General features: G+C 41.4%; 1 protein-coding gene across 5 annotated transcripts in view; it reads right to left on the reverse strand.

Annotated features, from left to right (window-relative positions):
* The window catches only part of LTO1 (LTO1 maturation factor of ABCE1), a 28,500-nt gene extending 15,083 nt beyond the window's left edge, over positions 1-13,417 (reverse strand). Inside the window, exons 1-5 of one of the 5 annotated variants that reach the window (XM_064657211.1) lie at positions 13,292-13,417; positions 12,098-12,203; positions 10,150-10,220; positions 9,554-9,671; positions 5,472-6,025 (exon numbers count right to left, since the gene is read on the reverse strand). In XM_064657211.1, coding sequence (XP_064513281.1) covers positions 5,969-6,025; positions 9,554-9,671; positions 10,150-10,220; positions 12,098-12,203; positions 13,292-13,332 — 393 coding nt within the window. In that variant the 5' untranslated portion in view covers positions 13,333-13,417 and the 3' untranslated portion in view covers positions 5,472-5,968. The other 4 variants (XM_064657209.1, XM_064657210.1, XM_064657212.1 and 1 more) reach the window with 4 other exon arrangements.

Raw genomic sequence — 13,417 nt, forward strand, 5'->3', positions numbered from 1 at the left:
AACAATTTACTATAGGCTGTAAAAAAATATGCATGTTCAGCTAGGCTATGCTGTAGCTTAGTAAAGGGAAAAATACTGTATTTTTTTGCAACAAATTGAGACTGCACACAGAAAAACTTCCAACAGACCTCCCAAAAAACTCCCCAGTTCCCACTGCTGAATTCAGGCCAATTGACAATCTCGGACCTTTTATGAATATTTAAATTCACACGCTCTTTACTAAATTTATTAGATGTAAAAACTCATAATCCACTTACATTCAGGCACATCTGGCATTTTGGGTGATAGAAAACTCCAGAAGATGGAGGAGAAAGTGAAGGTTGGAGCTGTTGTTTTAAAAGAGTCACAGGAATGACCAATAAATGCAGGTTACACTGATAAAAAGATTCCTGGTAATGTCATTGAAAAGCTACAGTGGGACAAAGGCAGTAAAGCTATAAATAAATTTTAACTAATTCCTTAATTTCCTTTAATGAATTCATTTGTATAAATTCCTGTCAGCATCATTTTATAAGAAATGTATCTCTTCAGACAAACATGGTATTTTTACCATGTCACAAATAAAACTGATCACAGTAATTGCAGTGGCACGAAAAACGTAGATTCCCATCTGGCTTTTGACTGAGTTCCACACAATATTCCAATCAAATGATGAGAAAGGGATTGCAAATTGGTCAACTGGATTGCACTGATAATGTGAGACTTGCCAGACTTCTTAAGGGCCAAGCAGAGCAAATTTAGGAGCGAGGCAGAAGTTACCTTTTTGTTTCTTTAATGTGATAAACATCTAAGAGTGAAAACAGAAATAAGTTTCCTGATGATCCTACTGACACCTGCAGAGCCCTCCTTAGACCTATCCTACTTTTTGCTATGTAGGGAAAAGTCTCACATTTCAGGGAAGTCACTAAGTATTCACAGCCATCATTTTCCCTCTTGTGCAGAAGGAAAAAAATACAAAATCCATCTGTGTGGATCTCATCTCCCTTCTCAATTTAGTTATACCTTACGTCGTTTTTCTTATTTATGGTAATATCCTTGAAGAAATAACAACGGTTTGGGTTTATTTCAGATAAAATCCCAAATGCCTGTGGCTGACAAATAAAGCAGTAACTGGTTCAGAGGGTAACCCCTTGGGGTTGGAGAGAGCTCCAGGTACAGATCCCTAATAGCATCAAGAACCAAAGGAAGCTGTGACATTCCAGGACCTGGCACATGGACCTTCCGGATCCACGTGGTGAAGGAAGGTCTGGAGCTCTGAGCTGTGCACGGAGCAAGTGCCTCCCAGGATGGAAATTGCTCCCCACTCACCCTTCTCAGCCCTGCTGAGTAAATAAATTCAACATCATATGTTGCTAAGTGGCTTTATTTTATCCATCCCACCTGACAGCCCCGTGACACTTCATCCATCCACAAGCCATATTCCATAGGTGCCTGGCATGGTAACATCAGCACCAGACTCCAAGGAGCTGGGCTGAGAGGGGCAAATCCTTGCCCAAGGACCACCAAAGAAGCATCAGAGCATTGCAACTGAGCTGAGCCAGCAGCAGCTCACCTGAGCAGGGACCTGGTGTCCCGAGTCCCTGCTCTGATGGCAAACTGTCTGCCACGGCCAATTGGGCTTTTTGATGTTTTATTTCTCCCTTTTTATTTGATTTTATCGCTGCAGATCGTTTGAATGCTGGGGATTATTCTTCCAACAGCTTTTTTCCTCCTTGAACACCCACAAGGCCACAGTTCTTTCCATTTGGCTGCTGGTTATTTTAAATATGAAGACCTGATCTTAAGCACACATATCCTGTTAAATAAGTACAGCTATGTTCTTTTCATAACACCTGGCTATGTTCTTGTCATAACACCTTCCCAAGATTTCCATGAATTATTTACTCATAATTAAATATTATTTCTTATACATGTAACACTATTCTGTGGTTTTCACTCACTATTTTTGTAGCTGTTTCAGTCATTCACTACAACCATTTTATTCCTTTTAGACAACACACCCACCAGCCACGTATTATTCATGTTTCTCTTTCCATGGAGACCCTTGGATTGCAAAGGATCAGAAAGGTTCCCCCCTTATGGATAATATCTTTCCAATGTTGAAAGGGTTTCATCTGCCTTCATTTCTGCATGGAAGTGCTTAACAATGCTGCAGAGTCAAACCATGCAAAGCCTCGCTACGTTTGTGGAAACACAAGTGTTCTCTCATCCTCAAACAACCTTCCAACCACCTAAATATATGATTTAAATCCCTCTGTAAACCCACTTCAGGTGTCTTCAGGGATCTCTTACTCCCACGCTTCTGCGGAAGGAGAATTTCAGGCCAAGTCAAAGCTCCTTGGAAAAGTCTCTCCCTGTTTTTTCTCTCAAACACCATTTGTTTCTTCCTCGTTAGTTTGAGGAATAATGATGCTACTGGATTTTTCTGAAATTTGTCCAGCTCTTACTGCAAAAGAGAACTTAAAAGAAGACCGAGACATACAACTGTAGTTAAGTCAAGGTTCTCAACACATGGTTCTAACAACGTACCTGTGGTGAAGCAGGGTTATGAATTCCCAAATTGTGCTCCAATCATTCTCCACCTCAGGATATGACACATAAAATGATGGCATAATCCACGTGGTTTTAGGTTTACAGAGCATTGGAGCACCTGCACCACCACCAAGGTCTCCCCAGGAAGGAAACACAGGGCAGAGAGAACCTCCAGCTCTGCCCAGAAGTGACAATTCTGTCACGCAGATTCTCGGTTTCAAAGAGTGATTTGTTTTTCACTTGTATTTCAGAAACTGTCAAGTGCTTCTTAACAGTAACTTCTGCTATGTGTGTGTTTTTTAAAGGAGGTAAATGGGGTCTCAAAAATTCAATGTCTGCACATACATTGCAAAAAAAAAAAAAAGAAGGAAAAAAAAAAAGCCAGTTTAGAGAACAATGTAGGCATGTGTTTTTAAACTACTGTTCGTGCAGTCTGGTCAGGACTGTGTGACACAGTATACAGTGTTTTGTCATCCAAGGAATGTCTTTGATCAAGAGTTTATGCAAGAAGAAAAAAAAAAAAGCCATGAAACCCTAATCCGTTCCCACAGTCCAGTAAACGTGAGCTGGACAAACAGTGGACAATGGCAGCAAAGCTTGGGGCTGGAACAATGGCTGCAACTAAAAACATTAAAGGCTTGCTGACTCACAGTTCCTACTATCAAGAAAAGATTCCATGTGGTGTTATTCCCCAGAATCCTGAAGATGCTGAAGGTTAAAAGCTGTGATTATTATTGCACCCTGAGATGGAGCAGCGATAAAAAAAAAAAGAAAGACGGTGACAAATCCTGGGGTTGATTCTGTCCAAGGCAGATCAGGATGCAGAGGCTGAACAATCAATCTTCCTTCTGCTGGACGTTTTGCTAAAATAAATTCTGTAATTTTATTATAGGGCAAATACCACTTAAATCCTTTCAGTCAGTAGGCCACTATTTCAGACGTCACCCATGGAAATTCCACGCGACTGTAACAAAGCTTCCCAACTTTACCAAACAAAAGCTTGATGCCATTTCTTATGCCTATTCAGAAATCCTCTGCAGGCAGTTTTGCAATGCCAAAACCAGAATGCTGTACTAGTGGTCAATGTAAATTGATGTAAAAAAAATGGGATAGAATAATTAAAACCATTGTGCAGCAAGCCACGGTGCCTGATTTTTTTCTGATTTACCTTTCATATATTTCATGGATTTACAAAGTCTTCCATGCTGGCCTTCCACACAGTAATACATCACTTGACAGAGCTCTGTGTATGGTCAGGGGGTACTAAGTACTTAAGAGAATTTTAGGATGAAAAGTGCTGAAAAAATTCAATTATTACACCGAGGGAATGAACACTCCAGTGATTAAGGTAGGAATACTTGCAGTGTGGTGCCAAAGAGATACCCAAAAATGAACTAACTGTACAAGCTTTCAAAATAGTGCATAAAAGGTTTTTTATTATTATTTTTATTATTTTTATTGCTGGTCCTGCAATTCCAAGCACTGGGACACACCGGAGCACTTCAGCAGTGGATTGCTCCAGTTGGACACCAAAACCTGCAACTGGACACTTGCTGCAGGACTCTTTTCACAGCTCCCCAATCCCCATTTTCTCTGCTGATATGTACACTCCTGTGGTAATATGTGCTGTCACAACTTTATCCATTAAAAAAACAGCTCTGGCAGACTGTAAAATGAGAATCTTCATGGTTACTTGCCAAACTGTGGAAGCTGGAGTTTTAGGCTGTAATTAGACCAGAATCCACGGCCAGGAGAAGTTGCAAAGGGCAAGTATTCAAAAGGCACTAACATTTATAGCACCAAGAATAGAAAGAATTATAACATTACTAAAAATACTAAGCCTTTTGTTTCAAACCAAAGCCTTTCTGTTTAATCAGGGTGAGATATTATACCCCACACACATCGCTCTGTAACTCTGGAGTGACCTGAACAAAGAAAAATCAGAGAAAACCAGAAATAAGGATTCTCATCCAGGGGGACCTCAGGTAATTCTAATATTCCAGTAGATTTCAAAGTATAACACATCAGCTCTTTCTCAAAAACATGCAGTGCTTCGTGCTGCTGTCCCTGCAGAAATTAAGAAAGCAACTACCCTGGCATGGAGCCTTATCCTCACCTTGCTTACCCACACCTTTATCTCCAGAAAATGGTGTTAATTAGCATCACCAACATTCCCTTTCCAGCATGCAACGCTGGTTTTTTTTTATTTTTAATTATTACTCTCCTGTAATTACAGGACATCATTAAAAACCCTACCAATGTTCAAACAAGCCACGCAGGGACAAGGCACCCACTTTTATATTGAGAACAACACCAGAAAAGAATCTCAGATCATTAAATCAGAACTTGAGATAGAAGGCTGTATCCAACACAATGTACAGCTCTGACAGCTTGTGAGCAAATAAAAAAGTATCAGATCCATGCCTGTAGTTGCATTATTATTATAAATCAAAGATTCCATTTTTAATGCTTTTTTTAATAATACCTTTATGTGGAGATAAGCCCTAAAACTTTATATTCAAAAAGGGATGTAAGTGCATACAGAAAAGATGCCAACAGAACATGACTTATGGATTTAAAACCTCAGCAATTCAGATTATTTGATCTCTTTCTGTACCTTAAAAGGGTATCAGCTCTTACTCTAAAGCACTGTAGAATACTAGGGTGCAGGCAGATTTCTGACAGATGGATCTCCCTTTATTCCAATAGAGGAAGTTGTATTTCCAGCCAAAGTGTAAATAAGCACTCATAAATACACTGCAGGTTTAAACTCTCTCTTGCATCTCTTCGAAAATCAAAACTTGATCCACCGGAAAATTAAAACTCATTTCATCCCAACACAACCTATTTAAAAAATGACTGATAAAAACGTGCTACCATTTCAGAAGACACAGACCAAAATGTGTAGTTTACTCACCAAAAATAACCCTACAAAGCCAGAGAGTTTAAACCAGTCTTTATTTTTCTTCCTTCAGTGGCGATTACCCACAAAGCAAGCTGGCATTGAACAGGTTCTATGTGCATACTAAAACACACTGTTGCTTTTAGATTTCAGACCTCGACACCAATCAGACCAAAGAGTCACAGAACCAACCAATGCATTCCAGACTTTCCTCACACATCCACGTGTAAATTATCACAACCTTGTTTCACCAAAACGTAACAGGATTCAAATGAGCCAAACTACCTCTACAGGACTGATTTTGAAGCAAACAGTTGCATCCACAGATGTTTTTTTTCTGATTTATTTCACCCATTTCTGGTGATTACAGCTGTTCATTCAAAGCTGGAATTTTGATCACCTTCACATTACAGCTGACAAGAAATGGAAAGTATGAAGGCAGAATGAGAATTGTGCTCACAAGCTTTAGCAAACGGGGGTCACAGTTTACCTTGCTCTGCCGATGCCTCAAAATTCACTGTTTCTTGTAACTCATCACATCTTGTAGAAAGGAAAATTACAAGTCTTCTGGATTGCCATGACTTCAGCAGCCTAGCAGTAATTAATAAAATTCCATATTGCACAGGTTCAGCTGAGAGATGATCAGGAAATAACCAAACAAGCTCGAACGCAGTCCAGGCAAGTCAGACATTTGTGAGTTCGGTGTTTCAAACATTCCTCCCGAACTACTGAGCAATAACTAGGGGTGGTGAGTGAATACAGCACTATATTTTTAAGCCTTACTAACTTCAGCATTTTTAGCAGAAATTTTCCATTTTAACTGCCCTTAATACACTGAGTACTCCTGCAAAATGCCCAGCTCCTTGGACAACACAAAGCCACAATCTCTGTGTCCTGCTTTATTAACAACCAATTTTTTTTACCCCCCATATCCTTTCCACCCAGCTTCAAAGCAGCACTTAAATTGCATTTAAAGCAGGCAATGTGTGAATGAGCAGGGCCCACAGCAGCTTTGCTCATCCCCCTGAAGGCTCTGGAATTCCAGGGGAACACGCGCTTCCACCACAGGCCTGACCATCCACACTCGGGGTGAGTAACCAGGGTGTCAGCTAATAAACCCCACTTGTACTTGCAGCCATTTGTGATGGATTTTAGGGAGATGTCAGAGCAGGGAAAGGGTTGAAAGAAAGCTTATATCTCATGAAATTCAACAGTGATTTGAAATTTTGGTGGATTTTTCGCCCCCCTCCACGGTAACACTTCAGCTGGGTTGAGCCCACACCTTTGACTGGTGTTTGCTGACTGCAACGTTCCTCATTTTCCATGTGACTGAGCTGAGAAACACAGGCAAAAAAAACCCACCAACATCCAAAAAGGCTGGGGGGCTCAGCCACTCTGGATGCTGCCAGGAAGCAGATTCTGAGCTATTTAAACCCTCAGAAGGCAGAATTATTTGCAGCAATTCACATCAGACACCTCACGTTGGTTAAGGCAAATCAGTCTTCTTGGGCTTTAACTCCTCAGCTGTAAATAAGGTATAAAAATACCTGTATAGTATGTTGGGAATGTTTCACAGTGACAACCCTGAACAACTTCACAGAAACCCCCACGACTCTGTTGCAAAAAAACAGTTTAAGAAAGCACACAACTACATATCCAACAGGCAACTTTAACTGTACCTCATTTAATAAACCAAATCAGGCCCATACAAGATATGACACAAGATATTCAGAAAAATACAGACTCATGGAATAAGAGGCTCCATCAGTATGTCCACACATATGAAAGTGAATTAAAGACCTATTAGGCAACCCTAAACTTCATATATCCCAGCCTGAAAACCTGGCTGACACAACATTTATTGTTAAATACGTGTATATACACATTTGTATAATAATTTATCATAATAATACAGATTTTGTTATAAATAAAATTACAGCAATACAAGAAAAATCAGCCACCAAACCAATATTCAAAATAACAGTCACTGGCCACTTGATGGCCAAAGATCCTTTTTCTCCTGAGTTGAGTAGGAATAATTTTGTTTGAAACCATCTCTGGAGCAGCACTTTGCATGTCACTGAGGTATCACACACTTCCAGTAACCAAATGCTTCACAGGTACTTTGACCTCTCACAACCTTCCCCTTGGCTTTTACATACATTTTTACAAACCAAGCACAGTGATTCAAAAAAAGGCTGCATTTAAAAACATTAATATTTAGTTTCACTTCTCTTTGTACTATCGTTCAGAGTAAAACAGACTCAAAACACCTTTTGCTGAAAACCACAAATTATGCTTTGAATCCCCCTGGATCTTGGTCTAAAAAAGTTCATCACAGATGAATAAGTGGCACCTTTTTCACTAATTTGAAGTAAAGGGGTAAAATATTTAATTTTGTAAAAATAAACTCATTTGTGGATGCAGGGACAACTTTTTGAAACCTGGGTTCCTCTGAAGTGATTATAAAGTCAAATTAGCTCTGTCCTCTCTAGTAATGTAATCTTTTTGGTTTGTGCCCATTTCCTTATTGAGATTACATATTATTTTATTCTGCTTCTGTTTTCAGGTGCTTGCAGTTTGGTGCTTGTTCTGGTTCCCAGTGGCCTGGCTGCTTAAAAATTAAAAGCCAACTGTACTTTAAACTGCCCTGCCAAGGTCTCAAATGAGGAAACAAGCAACAAATGAATCCTACCTTAATTCCAAAGGAATTCACCACATAATCAGGAGAGCTGTGACATGAGTGCCTGTGTTCTGTACTCTCCAACAACTTCATTCATATATATATATATATATATTTGTGAACTCTTATAATCTATTTCTTACACAACTCTCTCCTCCACTAGATGGCCCTGACCCTCCCTGAATGTATCAGAGATGTTTAAAACAATTAAACAAAAAAAAATGTCTTCAAAGTATCTTTCAGGTACAATAATTGGCTGTATTTCTCTTCAACTAACACAGTTAAATACATTTAGCTCACAGCATCCATTTATTGGAAGGAGACTAAAGGGTTCATTTTCAAGACTGGAAAACAAAAAAGCCACTCTGTGACAAAACGTACTAGTAAATACATTAAATTAGAAGCACACCTCTTCTGGTAGTCATGTTTTTCTAACCTATCACTTAAATTGCTGCCTTTTGGGGTTTAGATTTTGGGGGTTTGGGAGATCCCTCCCTTCCCCCACCCAAACTATTGGAAAATCCAAGTGCAAATTCCACGTTGTGAGCTGCAGCCAATTTATGGGCAGGGATCTTACTCTTCCTCCTTTGCTTTCTGACTTCATTTGTCATTTTATCCTTTACCCACAAAAACTGGGAACTGATTATATTTTACTTCACCTACACATTGTGTAAACTCAACAATCTGCACACACAGATCTTTAATTAACATAATACATCCTTTAAATAAGGAAACTTTGCAAATGCATGTGTTTTCCTTTTGAGGAACTAAAGCAAATATTTCTATTCAACAGGTTTACACACTAGTGTTTCAGTGATCCTAAATAAAACTTGGAGATAATAAATGTTAAATGACACACTGCAAGTCCAATGGTTTTCCCTTTGCCCTTTAATATTTAGCACCTCTTCACTATTTTGATTTTTTTTAAAAAATAAAAAATAGATAAAACACTTTTCCAGTTCTGTTCTTTTAATGTTTTTTTCTTTGGTCATCCACGTTTATCTTCATCTGTTGTATTCAAAATGTTAGTGAAGATCTTTCAGTACCAATTCTAAAATCAGACTGAATATTTAGCATTGAACATACCTAAAAAAAAAATACACAGAAGTGTTTCAAAGTGTCTGTTTTCCAAGAAGAATGTTCAACAAAACTCCCAGTTTCTCTTCTTCTGGTCTCACTTGCAATTCATTGTCAAAAAATACCTTCAACCTGCCTTTCAAAGAATATTTTCTTCTTTTATTTTTCATTTGCTACTGGTTGGGGAATTTTCAACTATCAAGTATTTTCACTTAATTCACTCCATTTCAAGTATTTTACTATGACTGCAGCAGGGGAATAATTGCTCCACACAAATACCATGTTTTGGAGTGGGTTTAGAAACTAAATATATTCAGAAATTAATCAATGTGCTGAAATAACAACTTAATCCTACGAACCTGTTTAAATTTTCCTCTGATTTTTTCCAGATCTTCCTGCAGCTTATCATAAGTGGGGTCTTCATATGGGAATTTCTGAATCATCCCTATTAATGACTCCAGAGCCCTTATCTTTTTGCTAGGGAAAAAAAAAAAACCAAAAATAAATCAAATCCAAGCAGAAGAGCCAACCACGCTACTACAGAAGGTTTTTTTCAGTCCATCAATATGAAATTATATTGATTTTTGAATTAATAATTCAGAGCATAGAACCCAGCCCTCCATCCTCCTTTAATTCAACTTCTCCCATTCAGCTCACTGACAGTGTGTGTTTAATACACATTTAAGCCATAATCAGAAATTAAGCTGTAGCACAACTGACAAAAGTTAAGGTTTCCTTTTTAACTTACCTGCCCAAAATTGAGAAATATTCAAGAATGCTCAGAAGTATTGATTAGAAATTAGAAATACTGGGAGAAATGAAGAAATGCAGTAAAAAAAAGCTTACCAGAACACATATCAAAATGGCCGAAAACTGGACAGAAAAAAAAAAAAAGATACAAAGAAAAGAATGAAAGTCACAGAAAAAAAATTACTTTTGACCTTTTTAGCCTTACCTGCTCTTTTCATCTGTGCATTTCTGGAGCAGACAGTGCCATGTCAGTGCAAACCCAAGGTAGCAGCCAATCTGTGTATTTAAAAGAGTGTCACGAGGGGAAAAAAGTCCCAAAAAACAAACAGATTATATGGTCAAACAACAGTAAAGCACAACATTGTATTCTGTTCTTCAGGAAAACAACAACTCTGGATACACACACTGGAAAAGTTCACTAAATTAGGGAAGGAGAGTTAAATAAGTCAGAAAACTTCTTGTAAGAAGTTGTTCAGCATCAGAAGAGAAGATATTTAAAATGCAGCATGAAGAGCAATTCTGCAAAACACAAGCACTGCTTTATATGCTTTGAACCCCCAAATTTATTGAAGTCTGGTAGCAGGGAAAAGTTAAGAGAACAAGCTATTTAAGAGGTTTTGGTGCTTGTTTTTGCAGCAGTTCTGAGTTAAAGCAGCCCATGCACAGCCCTATGAAAAGGTACCAGGGACTGAGGGAGCCCTCAAGTCAGGGAGGAAACCACACTTTTTTTTTATTTAATACATAACTTTATCAGCCCAACTGAAGAGGAAGCAGAAAGAAGCAGGAGGAGCTGACTGAGCCCTGCTGCCAGAACTCTTCAGTACAACTCTGGACACCAAATGAAACAGGAATATGGGGAAGTCCTTCAAGGCACCAACTGGACAAGTCGGCTGAAGTCCCTTTCAAAAGTGACTCAGCATTCACACAAAAACAACACAGACAGCCAAAACCAGAAGTCAGCTGACTTTGAGAGATTAAGTCCAAGGACAGACACACTTTAATTACAATGTTTTACTTGAATTCACTATCAACCAAGGCCAGCATCAGATCAGCAATCATCCAGATTCTACCCAAGACACAAAACAGACTGACAGGTCTAAGGTTACCCAAGTCACCCCCTAATTTAACTGTATAATCCTACTGCCCTCTGGAGCTTTCCCAATACAAGCAGATTAGAGCACTTCTCTGTTATGGTCTGTCTGGGACCATTTTGTATAAAACTATCCAGCTTTGGAGACTCCTGTTTAACATCTCATTATACAATGACAGAACTACATCACTGGAGTGTAAATGGGAAAAATATCCAATCACTGCACCCCTCTGTATCATGCCCAAATGCAACCCAAAATTTTATGATGGCCATTCTTTCTGCTTTGAGTTTACTTTTTTTTTCATTACAAAACGGATTAATGCCATTGCCACTGTTCCTTCTGCAGGCAATTAACTTTCTGAAACCTGAAAATACCAAAAGGGCAAACTGCCAGATTACCCAGAGGTCTTCAACAGATCCAACAGATTTAGATGGGTGGTGCTTTGTTTGGAATGGGGCCTGCCATGAAAACTGCAGTGCAGCTTCCCAGCAGAGCTGCAAAAATTCTCAGGTCCAAAGAATCCTGGAACTACAATTACACAGCACTCTGTGCTATGACAGACTGGAGCTGGATATAGGGGACAAGTTGAAGTGCCTCAGCACCACCCTCCACCCCTGGAATTTCTAGGAATGGTTACTGATTTGGGAATCACAGAATCACCCCTTCATGATTCTCCATCCAAAGTGTCTCAAGATTCCACGTTTTTCCCTGTGCTGAGCCACAGGAGATGGTACAGGGGGGGCCTTCAGACACAATTTTGGGATACAAAAATAAATGTGCAGTTCATAATGTTCTTCTGAGCAAGCTTGTTTGAATTTATTTGTTTCTTCTTATCCTTTCAGAAAAAAAAAAGCCCCACCGAAGTTCCACATAGCAAATAAGCTTAAAAAACATAAACACATCCACTCAACTCTTCAAACCAAAATACCACCATTAAACCAGTTTTATGGGGCAGTGTAACCTCAGACTGATGATGATTTCAGGCCTTGCCCAACAGCTTCTGTGTTACAGTAATTTTCCAATGACAAAGACATTGCAATCCTGAAGCATCTTCCCGTTTACCTCCGACCCGATCTTGGCGCCGTGGAGCGATCCATACCTCCTTCCCTCAGCAATTCCAATGTGGCTGCCTTCGGCATATCCCTCCTCATACCCCTCACCGTGGAACCTGGGAAGGCAGAAGTGTAGTTTTTTTAACCTCCTGGTCCCGTATCGAGCTCACACCACGCACAGAGACCTCACGGGAACAAAAACCTCCGCTGGTGCAGCTTGGGGCTGTTTCCTCTTGTCCTGTCCCTGGGAGCAGAGCCCGACTCCCACCTGGCTCCCCGCTCCCGTCAGGGAGCTGTAGAGAGTGAGAAGGTCCCCCCTGAGCCTCCTTTTCTCCAGGCTGAGCCCCCCCAGCTCCCTCAGCCACCCCTCATCACACTTGTGCTCCAGACCCTTCCCCAGCTCCATCCCCTTCTCTGGACACGCTCCAGCCCCTCAATGTCTTTCTTGTCATGAGGGGCCCAAAACTGACCCGAGGATTCAAGGAGTGCCTCAGCAGTGCCCGGCTGGGGGGACAGTCCCTGCCCTGGCCCTGCAGCCACACTGTGTTCAGCCCTAGGCCCTTTCCCAGCTTTCCAGCCACTCTTTCCCCAGCCTGTGGCACTGGGTCACTTGTTGTCACCCAAATGCTGGATCTCCATCGCTCCAGCCCGTCCAGGTGAAGTCACTAACATTCCCAGCCAAGCCCATCCCAACCCGCCAAGAACAAGGCTCCAGCTCTGTGCTCCCACCAGGATCATCCCCCACCCGGGTGAGTGTTCCCACTGGAAGCGCCCAGACCACGGAATCACAGAACGTGCCGAGCTGGAAGGGACCCACAAGGATCATCGACCCCAAGCCTCAGCCCTGCACGGAACACCCCAAAAATCCCACCCGGTGCCCGAGAGCATCATCCAAACGCTCCCTGAGCTCTGCCACCCTTGGCGCTGTGCCCACTGCCATGGGGAGCCTGTTGGCATCCAGTTGGTATCCACCCCCCTGGATAAGCAATGTCTCCCTCTTATCCAGCCTAACCCTCCCCTGACTCAGCTTCACGCCGGTCAAGCGCAAAGAGGAGAATTTCCCCTCTCCCTTCTCCCTCCCACTCCCCGGGGCTCCCTTCGCCCCTCGCCTTCCCCTCCCGCCTCCCGCCGCCGCCTGCCGAAGCGCCACCCCCGGGGCAGAGTGGCGGGGGGGCTACGAGAAGCCCCTCTCCTGGCCCCTCACCGCTGCTCGGCCATCACGATCCCGTCGAACATGTCGGCCATGGCGGGCGCGGGGCACGCCGGGAACGACGGCGCGCGGCAGGGTCGGGAAAGGCCGGGATCGCCCCGCCGTGGGGGGCGTGGCCTG

Source organism: Pseudopipra pipra, chromosome 6 (assembly GCF_036250125.1).
Source record: "Pseudopipra pipra isolate bDixPip1 chromosome 6, bDixPip1.hap1, whole genome shotgun sequence".
In the NCBI taxonomy this organism is placed as follows: Eukaryota; Metazoa; Chordata; class Aves; order Passeriformes; family Pipridae; genus Pseudopipra; species Pseudopipra pipra.